The 16068-nt window shown below is 32.9% G+C and overlaps 2 protein-coding genes across 5 annotated transcripts; one reads left to right on the forward strand and one right to left on the reverse strand.

Moving 5' to 3' along the window:
• The first annotated feature begins 594 nt into the window (after positions 1-594).
• On the forward strand, positions 595-7350 carry LOC120258938 (thioredoxin-like fold domain-containing protein MRL7L homolog, chloroplastic). Of its 4 annotated transcripts, none has more exons than XM_039266418.1 (11): positions 595-1235; positions 2244-2325; positions 2426-2537; positions 2823-2900; positions 4540-4721; positions 4817-4867; positions 4987-5046; positions 5226-5325; positions 5416-5513; positions 5613-5794; positions 7091-7350. In XM_039266418.1, the coding sequence occupies exons 1-11, from the start codon at positions 604-606 to the stop codon at positions 7215-7217; spliced, it is 1704 nt and encodes a 567-aa protein (XP_039122352.1). In that variant the 5' UTR covers positions 595-603; the 3' UTR covers positions 7218-7350. The 4 variants fall into 4 exon arrangements, with proteins under 4 accessions (XP_039122352.1, XP_039122354.1, XP_039122353.1 ...); XM_039266420.1 differs by lacking the exon at positions 7091-7350 and adding an exon at positions 6843-7045; XM_039266419.1 differs by lacking the exon at positions 2823-2900.
• A 3304-nt stretch (positions 7351-10654) lies between these two features.
• Positions 10655-15987, reverse strand: LOC120259284 (tryptophan--tRNA ligase, cytoplasmic). The gene is made up of 12 exons (XM_039266865.1): positions 15695-15987; positions 15507-15626; positions 15228-15413; positions 14762-14813; positions 14575-14640; positions 14327-14428; positions 13353-13445; positions 13089-13169; positions 11945-12016; positions 11468-11536; positions 11223-11333; positions 10655-11016 (listed from the first exon to the last, which is right to left on the reverse strand). The coding sequence occupies exons 1-12, from the start codon at positions 15910-15912 to the stop codon at positions 10966-10968; spliced, it is 1221 nt and encodes a 406-aa protein (XP_039122799.1). The 5' UTR covers positions 15913-15987; the 3' UTR covers positions 10655-10965.
• Positions 15988-16068: the final 81 nt, after the last annotated feature.

Genomic DNA, 16068 nt, shown 5'->3' on the forward strand with positions numbered 1-16068 from the left:
AAGTTTCTTATTATTATTTGGCTTAGTTATTTGAGTTTCTGATTATTATTTTTAAATGTAATAAATACTTTATTAAATCATTTAATTAGTTTAAAAATTAAATTAAATTAAATTAATTATTTTAGTTTAAATTATTTTTTTAAAATGCATTAAATAATTAATAATAATACATTAGAGTAATCTTACTCTCTACTTACAATGGTGACTATATCTTCTAACTTACATCAAACCAAAACAATTAAAAAGTAATGCAGAGTTTTTCGATTCTGATGAAACCAAAACGAGCGATGATGTAAATGAAATCGCGACGATTTTTCTTTACTGTAATTTCATCGTAATTTCGACTTACAGCACAAACCAAACAACCCCTAAATAATAGTTATTTTGTTTTATAAGGTTATTAAAATGTTAGCAATAATGGATGAGCTATATTTTTAGAAATTATTTATTTTAATAATATTATTTTTAAAATTACTCATAAATTTATGAATTTTTAGAAAATATTTATTTTAATAATATTATTGTGGGCCCTTTTATACATAGACCCTTATATAATGTTATAATTTCATTTATATGATACTGTGAAAGAGACAATAGAATAGCATGGCGTTTCTAAATCAACAACTGCCTTTAAAGTGTTCGATGATATGTCTCAAAGACGTTCAAACGCGCATCAAATGTTCGACGATATGCTTCAGAGAGTCCAAAGCTCTTCAGAGAGCCCAGTCTCATCCTCTTCTCAAGCTGAGAGCTTCCAAAGCTCTGGATCTCGTCCTCGGCAACAGAAGCGACGACGATGACGATGACGAGGAGAGCAGCGATGACGACGGACCCTTTCTCATGTCCGGTGAGGAGAGGATGGAGCTGAGAAGAAAGATAAGGCAAGTGCTGGACTTGCAACCAGAGGTAGAGGAAGAGATGGATCCGGAGAAGCTAAGGATGAAGGCGCTGAAGCTGGCGAGAGATTACTCTCTTGTTGTGGATGAGGAGGATCCTGATTGGCCGGAGGATGCTGAGGGGAGAGGGTTTAAGCTTGATCAATTCTTTGACAAGTTCTATATCAAAAACGTCAAGAAGGATGATGCGGATGAGGATGATGAGGAGGAGAAGGAGATTGTTTGGAAGGATGATAACTACATCAAAGCAGTGAAGGATATCACATCCAGTGAGTGGGAGGACACTGTGTTCAAGGATTTCAATCCTTTGGTCATCCTTGTTCACCATAGATACAGAAGGTTAGCTCTCTTTCTTTCTCATTCTCTCATTTTTGGATTGAAAAATGAAAAAAAGCTAACTTTTGGTTTAATGTATGTATGATGGATTGTTTTGGTTTTAGATTTGTAGTGTCATAGAAAGAACAAAATGATATATTTGAGTCATTTAGGAACAAAAATGAATGTAATTGTGAAATTTGTATATTTAAGATAGAATCAATTGAAATTGAAATGGTATGGACATGTCTTTTTAGATGATTAGTCGATGTCTTTATAAGAAAAGTGGAAGCTTTTCCGGTAAAAAGCTGTAGAAAAAAGAATAGGTAAAACTAAAAAATGTTAAACAGATGTAATCTTTTGGTTTATGATAAGAGTAATATGGAAAGAAGGACTTACGTAGCCAACCTCAACAAGTTGGGATTAACGGCTTCTTGTTGTTGTGCAATTCGTTCATTTCATATGAATATATATATAAGGCAAAAAGTAATTTAGGTAAGTCCCTAGATTATTGTATTTTATGGATATTTGATTTAAAAACGATGGATCATTATCCAACGGTTGTTTGTTTATATAAATACTATATATCTTTTACTATTAAGATACTGTACAATACTGTAGAACATGTTTTTAGTACTGTTTATGATAATCAAAGCCGTCACATGGTAATCTGACGGTTACTGTGGACGCCCATAAATTTAAAATCTATGGACTCCTTTAGATGACCAGTCCTCTATATATAAATGAATTTGTAGTTGAGGGATCAAATAAATATGTTTGTGTCATTTAAGAACAAGGATGAATGTATGCATATGTTTGAATGGTTAAACTAAAATAATTTTTTTTTGAGTTTGAGACTGAAAATAAACATTTGGATATTGTTCAGGAACTAATCATGGACTTGCTAATTGTTTTTCCTAAGATTTGTTGCAATTTGAATCTTAATTATGGTTGTTGAAGATTTAAACTTTCATGTAAACTCTAAGAACCTTTGTTTTTACTGTTTTTGTGAGAATTGAATGATGTTTACAGGCCAAAAGAGAATGAGAAGGCAAGGATTGAATTAGAGAAAGCAGTGCAGATGTTTTGGGACACTGGATTACCTTCACCCAGAGTAACAACAACAGCAAAAACTTATTGACATTAAAATTAGTCTGTTCTTACAGTTGAGCAATGTTAAACTGTGTTCAATGACTGAATTATATGATCAACAGTGTGTTGCAGTGGATGCTGTTGTTGAAGATGAATTAGCTTCTGTTCTTAAAGTATCAAAGTTCCCTGAGATCATCTTCACTAAAGCCGGCAAAATACTTCACCGTGATAAAGGTACATGTATATATATATATATATATATATGATAAAACACCCTCTGTAGATGTCTACAGATAAGAAATCTATAGGCGTCCAATCATCAGCCATTGGATCGGTCACGATCCAATGATTACTATTGATGAATAGTAGTATTATGTGTTCATCAATGTTGGCCGTTGAATCGAGATCCAATATTTGATAATGGATGTCCATAAATGAATAGTTCTCTATATATATTAGTTTGGGTTTTTCATCGTATTGGCTTTAGTTTTAATAGATTAGATGTTTGGTGATGTTTAGTTGTTCGGAGTGGAGACGAGATAATGGCATTCTTTTACTATAAAGCTGTTAGGCCAGCATGTTTGGAGAAATCAGCTGGTGAGAACCATGAGAAGATTCCTTCCCTTTGATTGATGATAAATGATGATGATGATGATGATGATGATGATGATGATGATTAACTGTGTGGATATCTGCATGCAGTTGTTATTTGTGAATTCAATGTCTCAGGAAATGAGCTTCTTCATCTTATATTTTCTTTTTGCAAGTTTTCACAGAGTAAGTTAATTTATATTGACTCTGGACCATGCCCAAAAACACCCAGGTCTCAGTCAATAATATATATTTTTTTCTAAAAAAACCCACTTATCACTTAGGAATCACGGGTTTTAAATTAATCTGGACGAGATAGTGGGAGTTTTTATAATAGAAAAGGACTTCTCTCAATCCTAGTCTCTACTTTATTATTTATTAATATAATAAATTAATAATTCAGTAGTTTCACTTAAGTATATAACATCTCAAGTTAAATGCCTCTTATTATTTTTATTTTTATTTTTATAGCTGAATTATAAATATTAAAAATTTATATATATATATATATATATGACAATATATATACACACGTGGCCAACTGTCTGTCCATTCTTCATACAAATACATGGTTTGTGTACTATTTATATTAGTATATTTATGCACTGATTTATCAATATATCTTTTTATCTATACCTTTTCATCAACTGTGGATATTTTGATGAAATTCCCATGTATATATATACATATAGATAGAGTTTTATATGTTTTTGCATTTTAAATTGTAATTTATTTATAAAATAAATTTATATTTGTGTATTTATGATTAGTATGTTTTTTTTCTCCTGATAAAAATGAGAATAATATTTTCAAATGCATTAGGGGTAAAAATGTCTTTTTGTTCCATGATTTGGCGTTTTATTGAAGAGGCTCTTTTTTATTTCAATAAACAAATTAAAAAGAAAATTATTTTTTTATTTTTTTATAGGTAGTAATAAAATTCTAAGAACAAAAAAATAAAAATAAAAATATTAGAAAAATAGAGAAAGAACGGAGCAGTTTGAGAACGGAGAGGGTGCTGCTCGAGAATCGGGTTGTGAGATTAGGGTTTTCAGGTATGGATCTTGTTTTGATTAACAAGTTTGCTGATTCTTGATGTAGTTTTATGCACTTTTTCTTTTGTGAATTGATTTTATAAATTTATTATTTGTTCTACTGAATTTGAGTTTTGGTTAGTAAATTTTTCCAGAATCCTTAATTCGTTGCTTTTCGATCATTAATTCTTGATGGAAATTTCATTTTATGGTTTAAATTAAAAAAAAAAAAAATTTGTTGTTTGTACTTGTCTGTGAATTTGATGCTATTTCTTTGATTTTCTTGAGTTTAATTTGTTCCTTAATCTGTGAACACAGCAAAGATTTTTGTTTTCCTTTTTAGGGTTTAAGATGCAATTCAAGCACAACAATGAGGCCCTTGACCTGTTGGATGGAATAAAATCTCAAAATGACTTCTTTGTTGCAATAGGGAACACAAATTATTGTTTTTATGAAATGAAATTTATTAGAAGGAAGATCTTGTTTGTATTTAATGAATTTAGATGTTGAAAGTGTAAGTATGTGTCAATTTGATATAATTTCTCTGATAGATAGTGTTTAATTTATTCCTTAACGTGAGAAAAAAAAGCAGTGATTTTTCTTTTTTTTAGGGTTTAGGCTGCACTTCAAACACAAAATGAGCAATCTTGAAGTGTGGGATGGAACAATCTCTCAAAAGGATTTCTATGTTGCTCTTAGAACCCTTGTTGAAAGATGGAAACAAGTTAATCCCAGTCTTCCCCAGTGGACATGGATTCCTAGTAAATCCACACTTATGGGTTCTTCTTGTAAGGTTGGTCATCCTTGTTTACTTTTTCGGCACCTCATGTTCATCGAATTTGGTATTGTTTCTTTCAACAGGCCTTCTTCTTTTGATGTTATTCTCAGGAAGAAGGATATTTATCACTAGAGAATATGTATGATATTGATCGGAATGAGGTCCGTCTTTGAAAACATTGGTGTTGTTGAGTTTCAGTGCAAAAATGTACATAATTCTTTGCTCATCTATATGTGAAACACTTTCGATTGATGTTGTTTGTCATAATTCTTTTGTTCAGGAGTGTCTCATTGTAGACAGCTTCTCCGAGAGAGAAGAGACCGATGATGTCGCTACATTGGTACTATATTGGCTTAACTCATTATGCTCTTTTTCTTTGTAAGTTTCAATTATTTCTTCGCCTTCATCCCTGTTGATATACTTGCAAACAGTTTGTCCAAATCGATTTGATTCAATGTGTGTTTGTGTATATATACATTTAACATGCTGATCAGATAGAATTTGCATTTTGTTTGCCAGGTTCATAGCACCAGTAATGAAGCACATATTTATGATTTCCACATTGTATATAGCTTTTCCTACCAGGTTCCAGTTCTCTACTTCCATGGATACCAATCTGGTATGTATCTTATTGAAATTTAAACATTACGAAGTAATATATAAATCTATTATCTGATCACTAGTGGCCGGTAATTCGCTTCTTGTTCAGATGGTCAGCCTTTAAATTTGGATGAGATTGAGAATGACCTTCCTCCTTCCTCTTCAAAAATTCTAAGAGAATCAAAATGGACTTACATGACCTTAGGGGTATGTTCATGTGCTTTCCATCCTGTTCTTCAACATCAATATGTCGAAATGAACCAGATGTTGTGACAATAAGAATACGATGTTTTGCTATTCTCACAGGAACATCCATATTTGCATCGGCCCTGGTACACATTACACCCTTGTGCGACGAGTGATTGGATGAAGTTACTGCTCGGTGGCACGTCCATGAAGGACCTTGATATCTCGGGCTATTTGCTGTCATGGCTATCGGTGGTCGGCCAGGCGGTCGGATTGAGTATACCTCTTGAATTGCAGCAAAGGTCTGTTAAACATCCTTCAGCTTCATGTTTTATTATTAATAACTGACGATTTCTGCTGCATATATAGTTATGATTTATCGTTTTCATCGCGTGAATATTCTTTGTTGTTATTTGTTGTCGATATTTTTTATCAATTGCTTACCCATGCAATTCAGGCAGATAATGTAGGTCAATTTCCTTTGTGAGAAGAAATGAACCTGTGATTTTAAGCATGTTTAATAAGATCATCCATTAATTAGTTACTAAAGCCATTAGCAAGAAAAATGAGAGACTTGTAGGATTAATCTGAAGCATTGGTTGCTTAGAAACACTGAATAATTAATTTATTGTGGAATTAAATTGTTTTTTCAGTTATAAAAAAAAATTAATTTTTTTTTTACTGCATACATGTTCTTTGTTGTGATTTTTTCTGTAATATATCTTAAATTTTTAGCATGGATTACATACACCTACAAAACCTTCAAAGTTACATGTATATAAAGGCATTTATATTTTGGCCTTTTCTATTACATATATACACATCTTTAGTCAAAAAAAAAAAAAAATAAAAATCTTTTGTCAAATTAATAATATGTTATTATTTAATAATAATAAATGAAACTTGACATGATTTTCTTTGCATGTTAAGTCATATCCATCTATAAAATTTGTCTATATTTGAAATATATCTATTAATACTATCACTATACATGTATAAATAAAAGAAATTTTTTATTAAAGATACTCCTTTAATATATATATATATAATATATAAATATTAGTATATATGACATCATAAGTCAATCTCTTCTGCTGCCCAGCTTCTCTCTTGTGCTTGTTTCCTTCCCCATAACTGAAAATTCTCTGATCTTTATCACTTTAATTTTTAACTTTATTTTTATTTCCTTTCCAATAATAGCACCCAATAAATAATAATAAACCGCCAACCAAACTATCTCCATTTATTATTTAACCAAAAAAAAAACCAATTTTATATAAAATAAATAAATCATTACTCTAAATAAATATAATTAATGCAGTATAGTAATTGCTCTTTATAAAAACACAGATCTATAAGTACACGTGTCATCAATCCAAAGGACAAATCTCTCTAAGAGTTCTAACAAAGCACCGCTTCGTCCTGTGAAGACACATAAACTCCCTTTTCTTCTTCTTTTTTCTTCTTTTTTCCTTTTTCTCTCTCACTGGAAACCCTCAAAACCCTAGCGAAATTTGAATCCTTTTTGGTTGAAATCCCTAAAAAGCTTTCAATCTTTTGCCTAAAAATCGTCTTTTGAGATGTCGCTGACGGGGGAGCAGCAGCAGCAGCAGCAGCAGCAGCAGCCGCCGGGGAGCTACGAAGAGCCCTACAGGCACCGAAGCAGTGGCGGCTCGATCGGGCCAGTTATCGCCGTGCTGGCCGTCATCGCAGTGCTCGGAGTGATCGCCGGAGTGATCGGCCGACTCTGCTCCGGCCGCCGTGTCTGGGGTTGCCGGCAGTACGATTTCGAGGGCTGGATCGAAAGGAAGTGCGCTTCCTGCATCGATGGTCGCCTAGATCATCACCACCACCACCACCCCCGCCCGCCTCCGCCGTCGCTGGTTCCCGGGAGTACGAACGGCCCACCAGCGTCCACGGCCGAGACCTCGTCGGAGATGAAGCCTCCCGAGCCGGCGCCGCCTGCTCCGGTTTGAGCCCTAAACCATGGTTTAAAATTCCTCTTTTTTTTTCCCACTCTTTTGTGAAACGTTATCCGTTTTTTTTTTCTCTTCTAATTTTAATTTTTCTTTTTAAAAATTTTTTAAAAAAAAATCAACACTCCTTTCACTACCCAATTTTAATTGTAATTTGTAATTTTTTTATTGTGTTTTTTTTGTTCTCATTATCATGTTTATGTATATTAGTGCTCTTTTTTTTCTTTATTTTTTTTAATAAGGAATGGTGAGCTTTAAAATAAAAAATATATAAAAAAGTTTCTTCTTTTCATAGTGGTGTCAAAAAGAGTAGGCCAGTGATATGATTCAACAACCAAGTCAAAAAATAAAAAATAAAAAACTTATTTTAATTTAATTTATTCTAGTTTATTTTTAGTTTATATATGTATACCATTTATGATTATTTTGATGAATTATTTAATAGGGAAAAAAAGGATGGAATATAATTTAATAACAATGTGAAGGATGTCACTCATAAGTCATGCTCATGAATACTCAACGCTTGAACTTAAATGCGGATGTGGGATCTAGTAGTAGCTAATGGATCACATCACATCATTTCTTTTACCTTTTTACTCTTTTACTTTTACTATTTATCTTTAAAGAAAATATGAATTTTTTTTTTAAAAGGCACACACACACACACATATATATATATAGCTTCACAAAAAAAAAATGTTTATATATATGTTTATATTTTTGCAAATGTTATTAAACAAAAAAATGTGTAGTTTTTTTAATACGAAAATTAACAGTGAAATGATATATGAATATAAAGTGGCAATGGATTTTTTGGTTATTGTTGTCAGTGGGTGTTTTGTATGGTGGTTGTGTTTTTATGAGGGTGGTGGGATGTGTTAGAGATTACAACTCTGTAACTTAGATGCTCTGATATGATTTGTTTATTTTGTAAATAAAATGAATATAAACTTTTTTTTTAAAAGAAAAACTTGTCACAATATAAATATAAAAATTAATATTTTTTTCGATAAAAATTTATAGTGAAATGATATATTTTTAAAACGGATCTATATATATATATATATTGAGAAATTATAAAGATGACGTAAGAGAGCAAGTTTCCAACCGGGAACTGGGGATTTTTTTGTATTTACAGTATCTTGACTTCATAGATGACTTTCCGTTTGTTGCAAAAGGACGATAATGCCCATATGGGATGACACATAATTACGGAAGATGCCACTGATCTCGTTTCCCAATTTCGGGCCAGTGATCTAAGCCCACTTGCCCATGTGAACCAATCAGCTTTTTGTCGGTGAGCCGCGGGCCATCACCGGTTTGAGTTCCGGATAATCGTGGCCGTTAATCTTTATCAGATCAGATCATCACGGCCTTTGGATGCTTTTGGCCTTTGCGCCACACCAACACCCTTATTTTTTTATTTTCTTGTCCCCACCCATCCAACGGATCACGTTCACTGGCATGTACCTGATGTACGGATGGGATTGGCCGGATTGACATTCCATGTGCTCTTCCTATTATTCCTCTTTCCTTTCCTGGAGCTACAGACACAGACAAACCTTCTTTCTATCTCCATTTCTTTAATGCATAAATATATTCCATTTTTCTTATTTTAATCAATTCAATTAATCATTACACTTTTATTATAATTTATTATTTGTTGCCAAGGGAAAATAATCAAGGTAATGGTTTGCGAATGTGTATAAAGATTGCATCATTTACCAATGTAATGTGTATGGTTAAATTATCTACTTTGTAAATGTATATAGAGGCTGTGTCATCTACCAGTGTGATGTGTATAGTTAAATATCTCCGGATTAATACATTATAAATAGTATCCCTGATTTTTAATAACATTCTTGAGAGAAATTTAATAATTTAATAAAACTAATACAGTATCTCACACTTCATTCTCCACTCAGTAACAATGCTATTATTAATTTTATTGCACCCTCATCTAGACAATGAGTAAAATGTCTTGTGACTCGGTTAGTAAGCCGATAGCTATATATATTTATAGAAAAAAATTTTAAAAAAATAATTGTTTTTGTTTTGATATATATGAATGAAAAATTGAAAATATGTGATTTTGGTGTTTCATTGCCCAACCAAACATGGATTAAATTATTTTTAAATTATTTATTCTGAGAAAGAAACCTTTAAGGAAAAAAATTATTTTGAATATTTTATAATGATAACATTAATAATTATATTTTTATTAACTATTTAATGATAATAAATAGGTTTTATTGGACTACTGCAATTCATACATAAATGAAGAGGTCTTTACACGGTGTAATTTTAGACTTTTTTTTCAGGGGTGCGTGCACAAAGACAAAACCCTAAAATTACAAATTTCATCAAAATTTAAAAGTTATTTCCTTGGTTTTCCCACTTCACCCACTTTGGACCTTAGTGCAACTTTTTTACCTGGCACTGTCAAAAAAAAGCTGAACGTCTTCTATCATTTCATGGATACTCGGTACTTAAATTTTACCAAAGAAAAAGTACTTAGTACTGACATTGAAAAACTTTATTTTTTATTATTAAAAAAAAATGGAAAAAATTTAATGTCTAAAAACGGTACATGTTACTTCAAAGTCATGAATGCACCACTGTATCACCATATTTCCCGTTGGTCAGATCTGATGTATTCATGATATCTATTGGGGTCAGTGAATATTTATTTTTGTACTTTGCTTGTACGTTTATTTTTACCCTGTATTTTTATTTTTAATATATTTTTTATACATTTTTTTATTTTTAAAAAATACTGTGAGTTATGCACAGAATTAATAATTCACACACTCTTATCTTAGTTATTAAGATCCGCACAAAGAGTTCATGAAGTTAATACTTTTACATGAATTTCAAACTCGTCTTTCCCAATAATCAAAAAAATTCAAATTAGTACTGCTAATCACTTGAATGAATCTGATGTTTTTAACTGATTTTACATTTTCTAAATAAACATAACATCTACTCAAAATTTATAATTATTGTCTCTTTTTCCTTAAAAAAAAATGCTAATAATTTCATTTTTCATTCTAAATTTCACATCATTCAAAATAATAATTTAATATATATTCTAGATTATATACGATGATAACTATATTAAAGATTTTTAAAATACAAGAATCAAAATAAAAAGTGAAGTCAAAGTACAGATTAACTTCAAACATCTTCAAATTCCATGAACAAAAGCAATAATTTCAACAAAATACATACTCAACTGTCAGTTTCTCGGTTGGTTAATGGTCTCATTTAACCAAATGAGAAGCATTGCTGGTGAAATAAATAAGTGTTACTTAATTTCTATGACCATTACTTCATCCATTTTAAAGTTTTATGTTATACAAAATTATTCACCTACAAAATGACTTCCCATAAAATTAAGAAAAAAATGAATCACATTCACAATAAATTAAGTTTCTTTGATCCAAAGTCTATGAACAAAGAAAGGGAGAGAACCTGGTTCTATTTGATGCTCTATTTTAGCTGAACATGAAGGGGAGTGGTCTCACAGCCATGAATGCATCAACCATCTGAAACATTAACACGCCAACCGATTCAAAATTTGTCAAGCTTAATGTCGTAAAAGTAACGTACTAACGAAGAACTACAAATAAAAAATAGTTTGAGTGCAGACTATTTGACAGTATATGATCCTAAAGATTCTAATAATTAGACGATATTGTTCTGCATGGATTATGCCCGGAACAGAAGATAATAATTTTAAGTAGGAACTCACTTCGTCAGTCACCAGCGCCCGGCCTCTGCGATGTCTTTCCACCAATTCTGAAAGAACTTCAATAAGGCGTGCCTTAACTTGGCCTGTCAACATCCGACCAGAACCATATTCCTACAAATACGTAAAAAGGATACGGCATGATCGAAATTAAATGTTTAATGTCATCGCATCTAACCAACATTCTCGTATTGTTCTCTAGAAAAAGAGTAGGGTGTCCAAGATATCTATCTGCAACACTACATTACCTCCTTTATATGTTCAAGCTCTGCATCATCATCAAGAAAAAAACTGAGGTACTTGACCGGAATATCAACCTGAGCATAAAGGGCAAAAATTAATTTTACTTAAAAAGACTCCCACTTATTTGCCACTCATAGTACCAACCCAAAAAGTTTGATGTGGTTATAAATTTGTCATGTGATAATAACTGGCCATATTGCCCTGAAAAGTTATGTGTACATTTTACTTGATATGGAGAACTGTAATGTTTACATGATGATCATTCATCGAACATCCACCACCATAAAAGATAACCACCAGAACACTGAAAAATCATTCCAGCATATCTCATCCCTGATAAGATGGTTGATATATTGATTTTAATTTAGATTATCAGCCTCAAAGCTAGAATACACCAATAAGCTGATTGAAGGCATATTAACACAAGTGGAAGTCCAAACCTACAATACATGCATATACATCTTTTCAAAAAAAGATAGTACCTCCAAATTTGCTCCCAATTTCCTATGCTTCTCAATGCTGTCCTGTCCACCAGAGAAAGCATACCTATTCACCTGACATTAGTAACATAAGAAACAATTAGTGGATAGGAAGCATCTTATGACAGAAATTTCAGAGACTGGTGAAGATATTAGATTCAAAGCTTTGTTACATACATCTAATGATAAATTCAGGGAATCTGCTTGATAAACCAACTAAATATCTATTAACACGCCTACTGGAAAGTAAATATCTTCATTACCTTCCCCATAATTACAGATGATAAACAATGATATCAAAGGATAATTAGAAGAACAGTGAAAATAAATTATTCTGCAATTTTTGTCTGTATTGTTATGGCTATAAACTAGTTTGCTAAAATAACTTCAAAATAGTGCAATGTCAATTTAAATCATAGCCATTATACACAGATTCTCCTTTTTGTAGTTTTGCATAAAGTGGCCATTTTGTTTCAAGTTTTGCTATCAAGTTTCAACAATCTTCTGTACAAACCATTTGACTTAAAATTCTACCTTGGAAAATATAATTTTCTCAAGTATAAACAGTTTAAGCTTAAATTATTTGGAGTAATGTAAACACCATTATAGCATGCACAAAAGAGCATGCAATTCAGATTATCTTCCATATAACTTACCTTACATGGAAAGCACCTTTCAGAAAGTCAAAAAATATCTTTCATACAGCAGAAATGACAAATCATCAAAAGGTGCTTCTTCTAGGAAGAAGTGAGTACCATGTATTTAAGAAACTTGACTTTCGGTAGAAAATATACACCATCTCTTTGAAGTCAGATTTGCATAATGATTCAAAACAGGTTCGCATCTTAAAGTTCTGTTTCATTGGAACACAAACACAAACTACAGATTTGCATGACATTAAGATTCTAATTCTCTGTCATGTTTCATAGTAAATGGGTCTCCTATTCTGAGACAGATTTGCGTGACATTAAGATTTCTCACGGAATAACCTTTTTGAATAGAAATTTTAGCCTTATAGCAACTACCTAGATAAATAGAATCTGTGTTCAAAGCAGATAACAAGCAAATCAGTAAGAAACGACAAACTTGGCAATATATTAGCTAAGCTGAACCCATCTGACCTAGTATAAGAAGTTAGAAGCCAAACCTTGTTCTTTATGTCCTTTGGAGAATCTGTTACATAAATGGCAGAATTTGGATCACTAGCCGACATTTTTCCATTCTCTCCCTGTTGACACTCAGCATCAGAAAGATGAAAAGAATAGATGATTCACAACTGGGTATTAATAATCAGCACTCATATTGAAGTCAAAGATAGAAAAAACATTATTCGATGCACTGCTATAGAGGTCTCAACCAACATGTGCAGCAGGCATGTTGCTTCCACATTTTTTTCAGTTAATAAAGTTACCTGAAGGGCTGGGAAAAAAGTTGATTCAATTAATGAAGGTTTCTGGTAGCCTATCCTTGGAGCAACATCGCGAGTCATTCGGAAGTATGGATCCTGAGATAAAGAAGAAAATATTACAGGCCTATGAGCAATGTGTCAATAGTATATAAAACATGAAGCTCTACAGTTTTGCATAAAAAGAATACACAAACGAAACCATATATGGCACGACTGTAATGACGGTAGGAATTAGGAAACAAATGGGAAATTAAATACTTAGCTTCATCCTTCTACCATAACCATAAAAAAGACATTTTGCAACTATGACAAGCCACTAGGCTGTAAATCAAAGTTCTTGTACAGTAGCTTTGCACATCGATAAATAAATGGGCCTATGGTTAAAAAAAAGTCCTTTCGTCTCAAAATTTCACTCCATAGACAGAGCACATCTTGCTAAATAAGGCTTAGATGAAAAAAATTCATATCTGTGGCAATCAGTCAAAAGTATAAAGTGAACAAATAAATTTAATTCATCCCCACTTTGATACCAGACCACAATTACGCAGCTGTATATAATACAGAATAATGATAAAACTTTTTACAAATTCTGGTTGTCAAACTATGACAACTTAAAGGATATTGAGATAGATTAATTTCAAAAGGTGCTTATGCATATGAAATTGTGAATTTCTTTATAATCATTAGGAATACCTTATGCATAGAATCAACCAGCTGGCATGAACATGAATTCTACACAATAAATTCAATAATGTCCAAAAAGAGGAGAGGTTGTCATTTTTAAAATTTTATCATGTCTAATGATTTAAGGCATCTATTACCCTTTCTACTAATTTCACCCAGAAGCAACAGCTTGTAAGATGCAAAAAAAATAGGAATATAAGTTAATTAGTTTAGCATTCCAATCTCCATAATGCCATTTCATGATTATTTCCAAACATAAATTATTTACTTGAAAAATTACTGCAATCAAATACCTGATCTATTGCACAGGGTATCAAGCAGCGGAGGTTGTCATTAACTTTATTATTTTTGTCAGCGAAGAGATGAGGAAATGAACTTGGAAATGAGGGGACTGCCTGTGGTTCAACAAAGTCAACAATTGCATATAGCCTGAATTACCAGTGCCAGGTTCGACAGAACCTCAAGCACACTTTCACCGAAACCCAAAAATCAACAAGCCAAAGGAAACATGTAAGGGCAACATTGCATGTGGTAACAGAACCTGCACAGGCGGAAAGCTGATTTTTCCAATGTGATCTTCACGTGTGAAGCCAAATATTCCAACAACCTACATGGAAAAAAAATTCACAATAGGCAATCTAAAAGACGGGCATTTTGTCAAGTACAAAGAGAGTAGCATATAGAGTACACATGGAAGGCGCTTAAATAGAAAAGGAGCAAGCAATTACTTTATTGAAGGTGACACAGTTTGCAACTTTGACCATGTTCTCATAAAATTTGCTGAAAAAAGAGAATTAAAGTTTGAGTCATTTTATAAACAGTCCGGCATAAAATATATAAAGAAATAGTACACCAAAGTGTAAACATGAAACTTCTGTTAAGCATTTCACATAGCAATTTTCCTAAAAAATCTGTATTGGTTACAGAAACAGGGCAGTAGCTCCTAATGGATTGATTCATGCAGAAATACAAGGCTTGAAAACCTACTGCCTAATCCTACTAGTTTCACAAAGGATCCTGTCATGTCAAATATAGATATATATATGCATACATCAAATGTTTTAAGTGAAAATTATCCATGTCCAATGAATGTTTTCTAGTTGATTGCAGTGGATTGAGACCAAACTACATTTTTTATCAATACTAGCTTGTCCATTGCATAATTTTCAGCAAGGAAGCAGGCTCAAGAATTACCCGCCAAGGTAATTAAAATCAGAGAAAATGAAAGTTCTTGTGACATCAAAACCACAAGCAATGATATCCCTCGCATTTTCTCGAGCAAGTCTTTTGCTTTCTTCAATAGAGATGTTCTTCCACATGCACTTCTCATCATCAGTGAGTTGTATCACAAGAGGAACTTTGAATGCATCCTGCAAATACCTACATCAGCAAAAACCAGAGAATTAAACAAAAGGGCCATCTTTTCAACAATTCACTCCACAAATCAACCAAACAACATCAAATGAGCAATACTTGGTGAACATGAAAGGGATCAAATGGCCAAAATGCAGAGCCTCCGACGACGGGCCTCTCCCCGTATAGAGATAAAACTTCTCTCCTCTCTCGTACAAATCAAGAATCTCATCAAAATCCCTAGAGAAAACCAAGCCAAAGGTGAAACATTCAAACTTAAAAATCCGAAGAGAAGCCTGATTAGGAACCTGTGGGCGAAGAAGACGCCGCGGCGGAGGAATACGTGGGCTGGGCGGCCGGTGAGGCGCTCGACGCGTTGGACGAGGTCAGCGCCGAGTCGCTGGCAGCCGAATTGCTCGATGAGCTTGTCGTAGTCAATCTTATCGCCATCCTTGGCCGTCACCTCCCACGGGTTCACCACCTGAGAATCCTCCTCTCCAGTGCTGGAGACCTTCTCTTCCGCCATTGGAGATGCTTCCAATTGTGCAAAGCTAGGGTTTTGGGGCGGAAAGTGGAGTTAGGGTTAGGGTTTGGCAGGTGAGAAGAAGCAAGGACACGTGTCAACAGGATAAGCAAAGAGGACAAAAGATTCGTCCGACTGGCATTAGAATAGATTTGTATT

The sequence above is a fragment of the Dioscorea cayenensis genome, chromosome 4, assembly GCF_009730915.1.
Source record: "Dioscorea cayenensis subsp. rotundata cultivar TDr96_F1 chromosome 4, TDr96_F1_v2_PseudoChromosome.rev07_lg8_w22 25.fasta, whole genome shotgun sequence".
NCBI classification, from domain to species: Eukaryota; Viridiplantae; Streptophyta; class Magnoliopsida; order Dioscoreales; family Dioscoreaceae; genus Dioscorea; species Dioscorea cayenensis.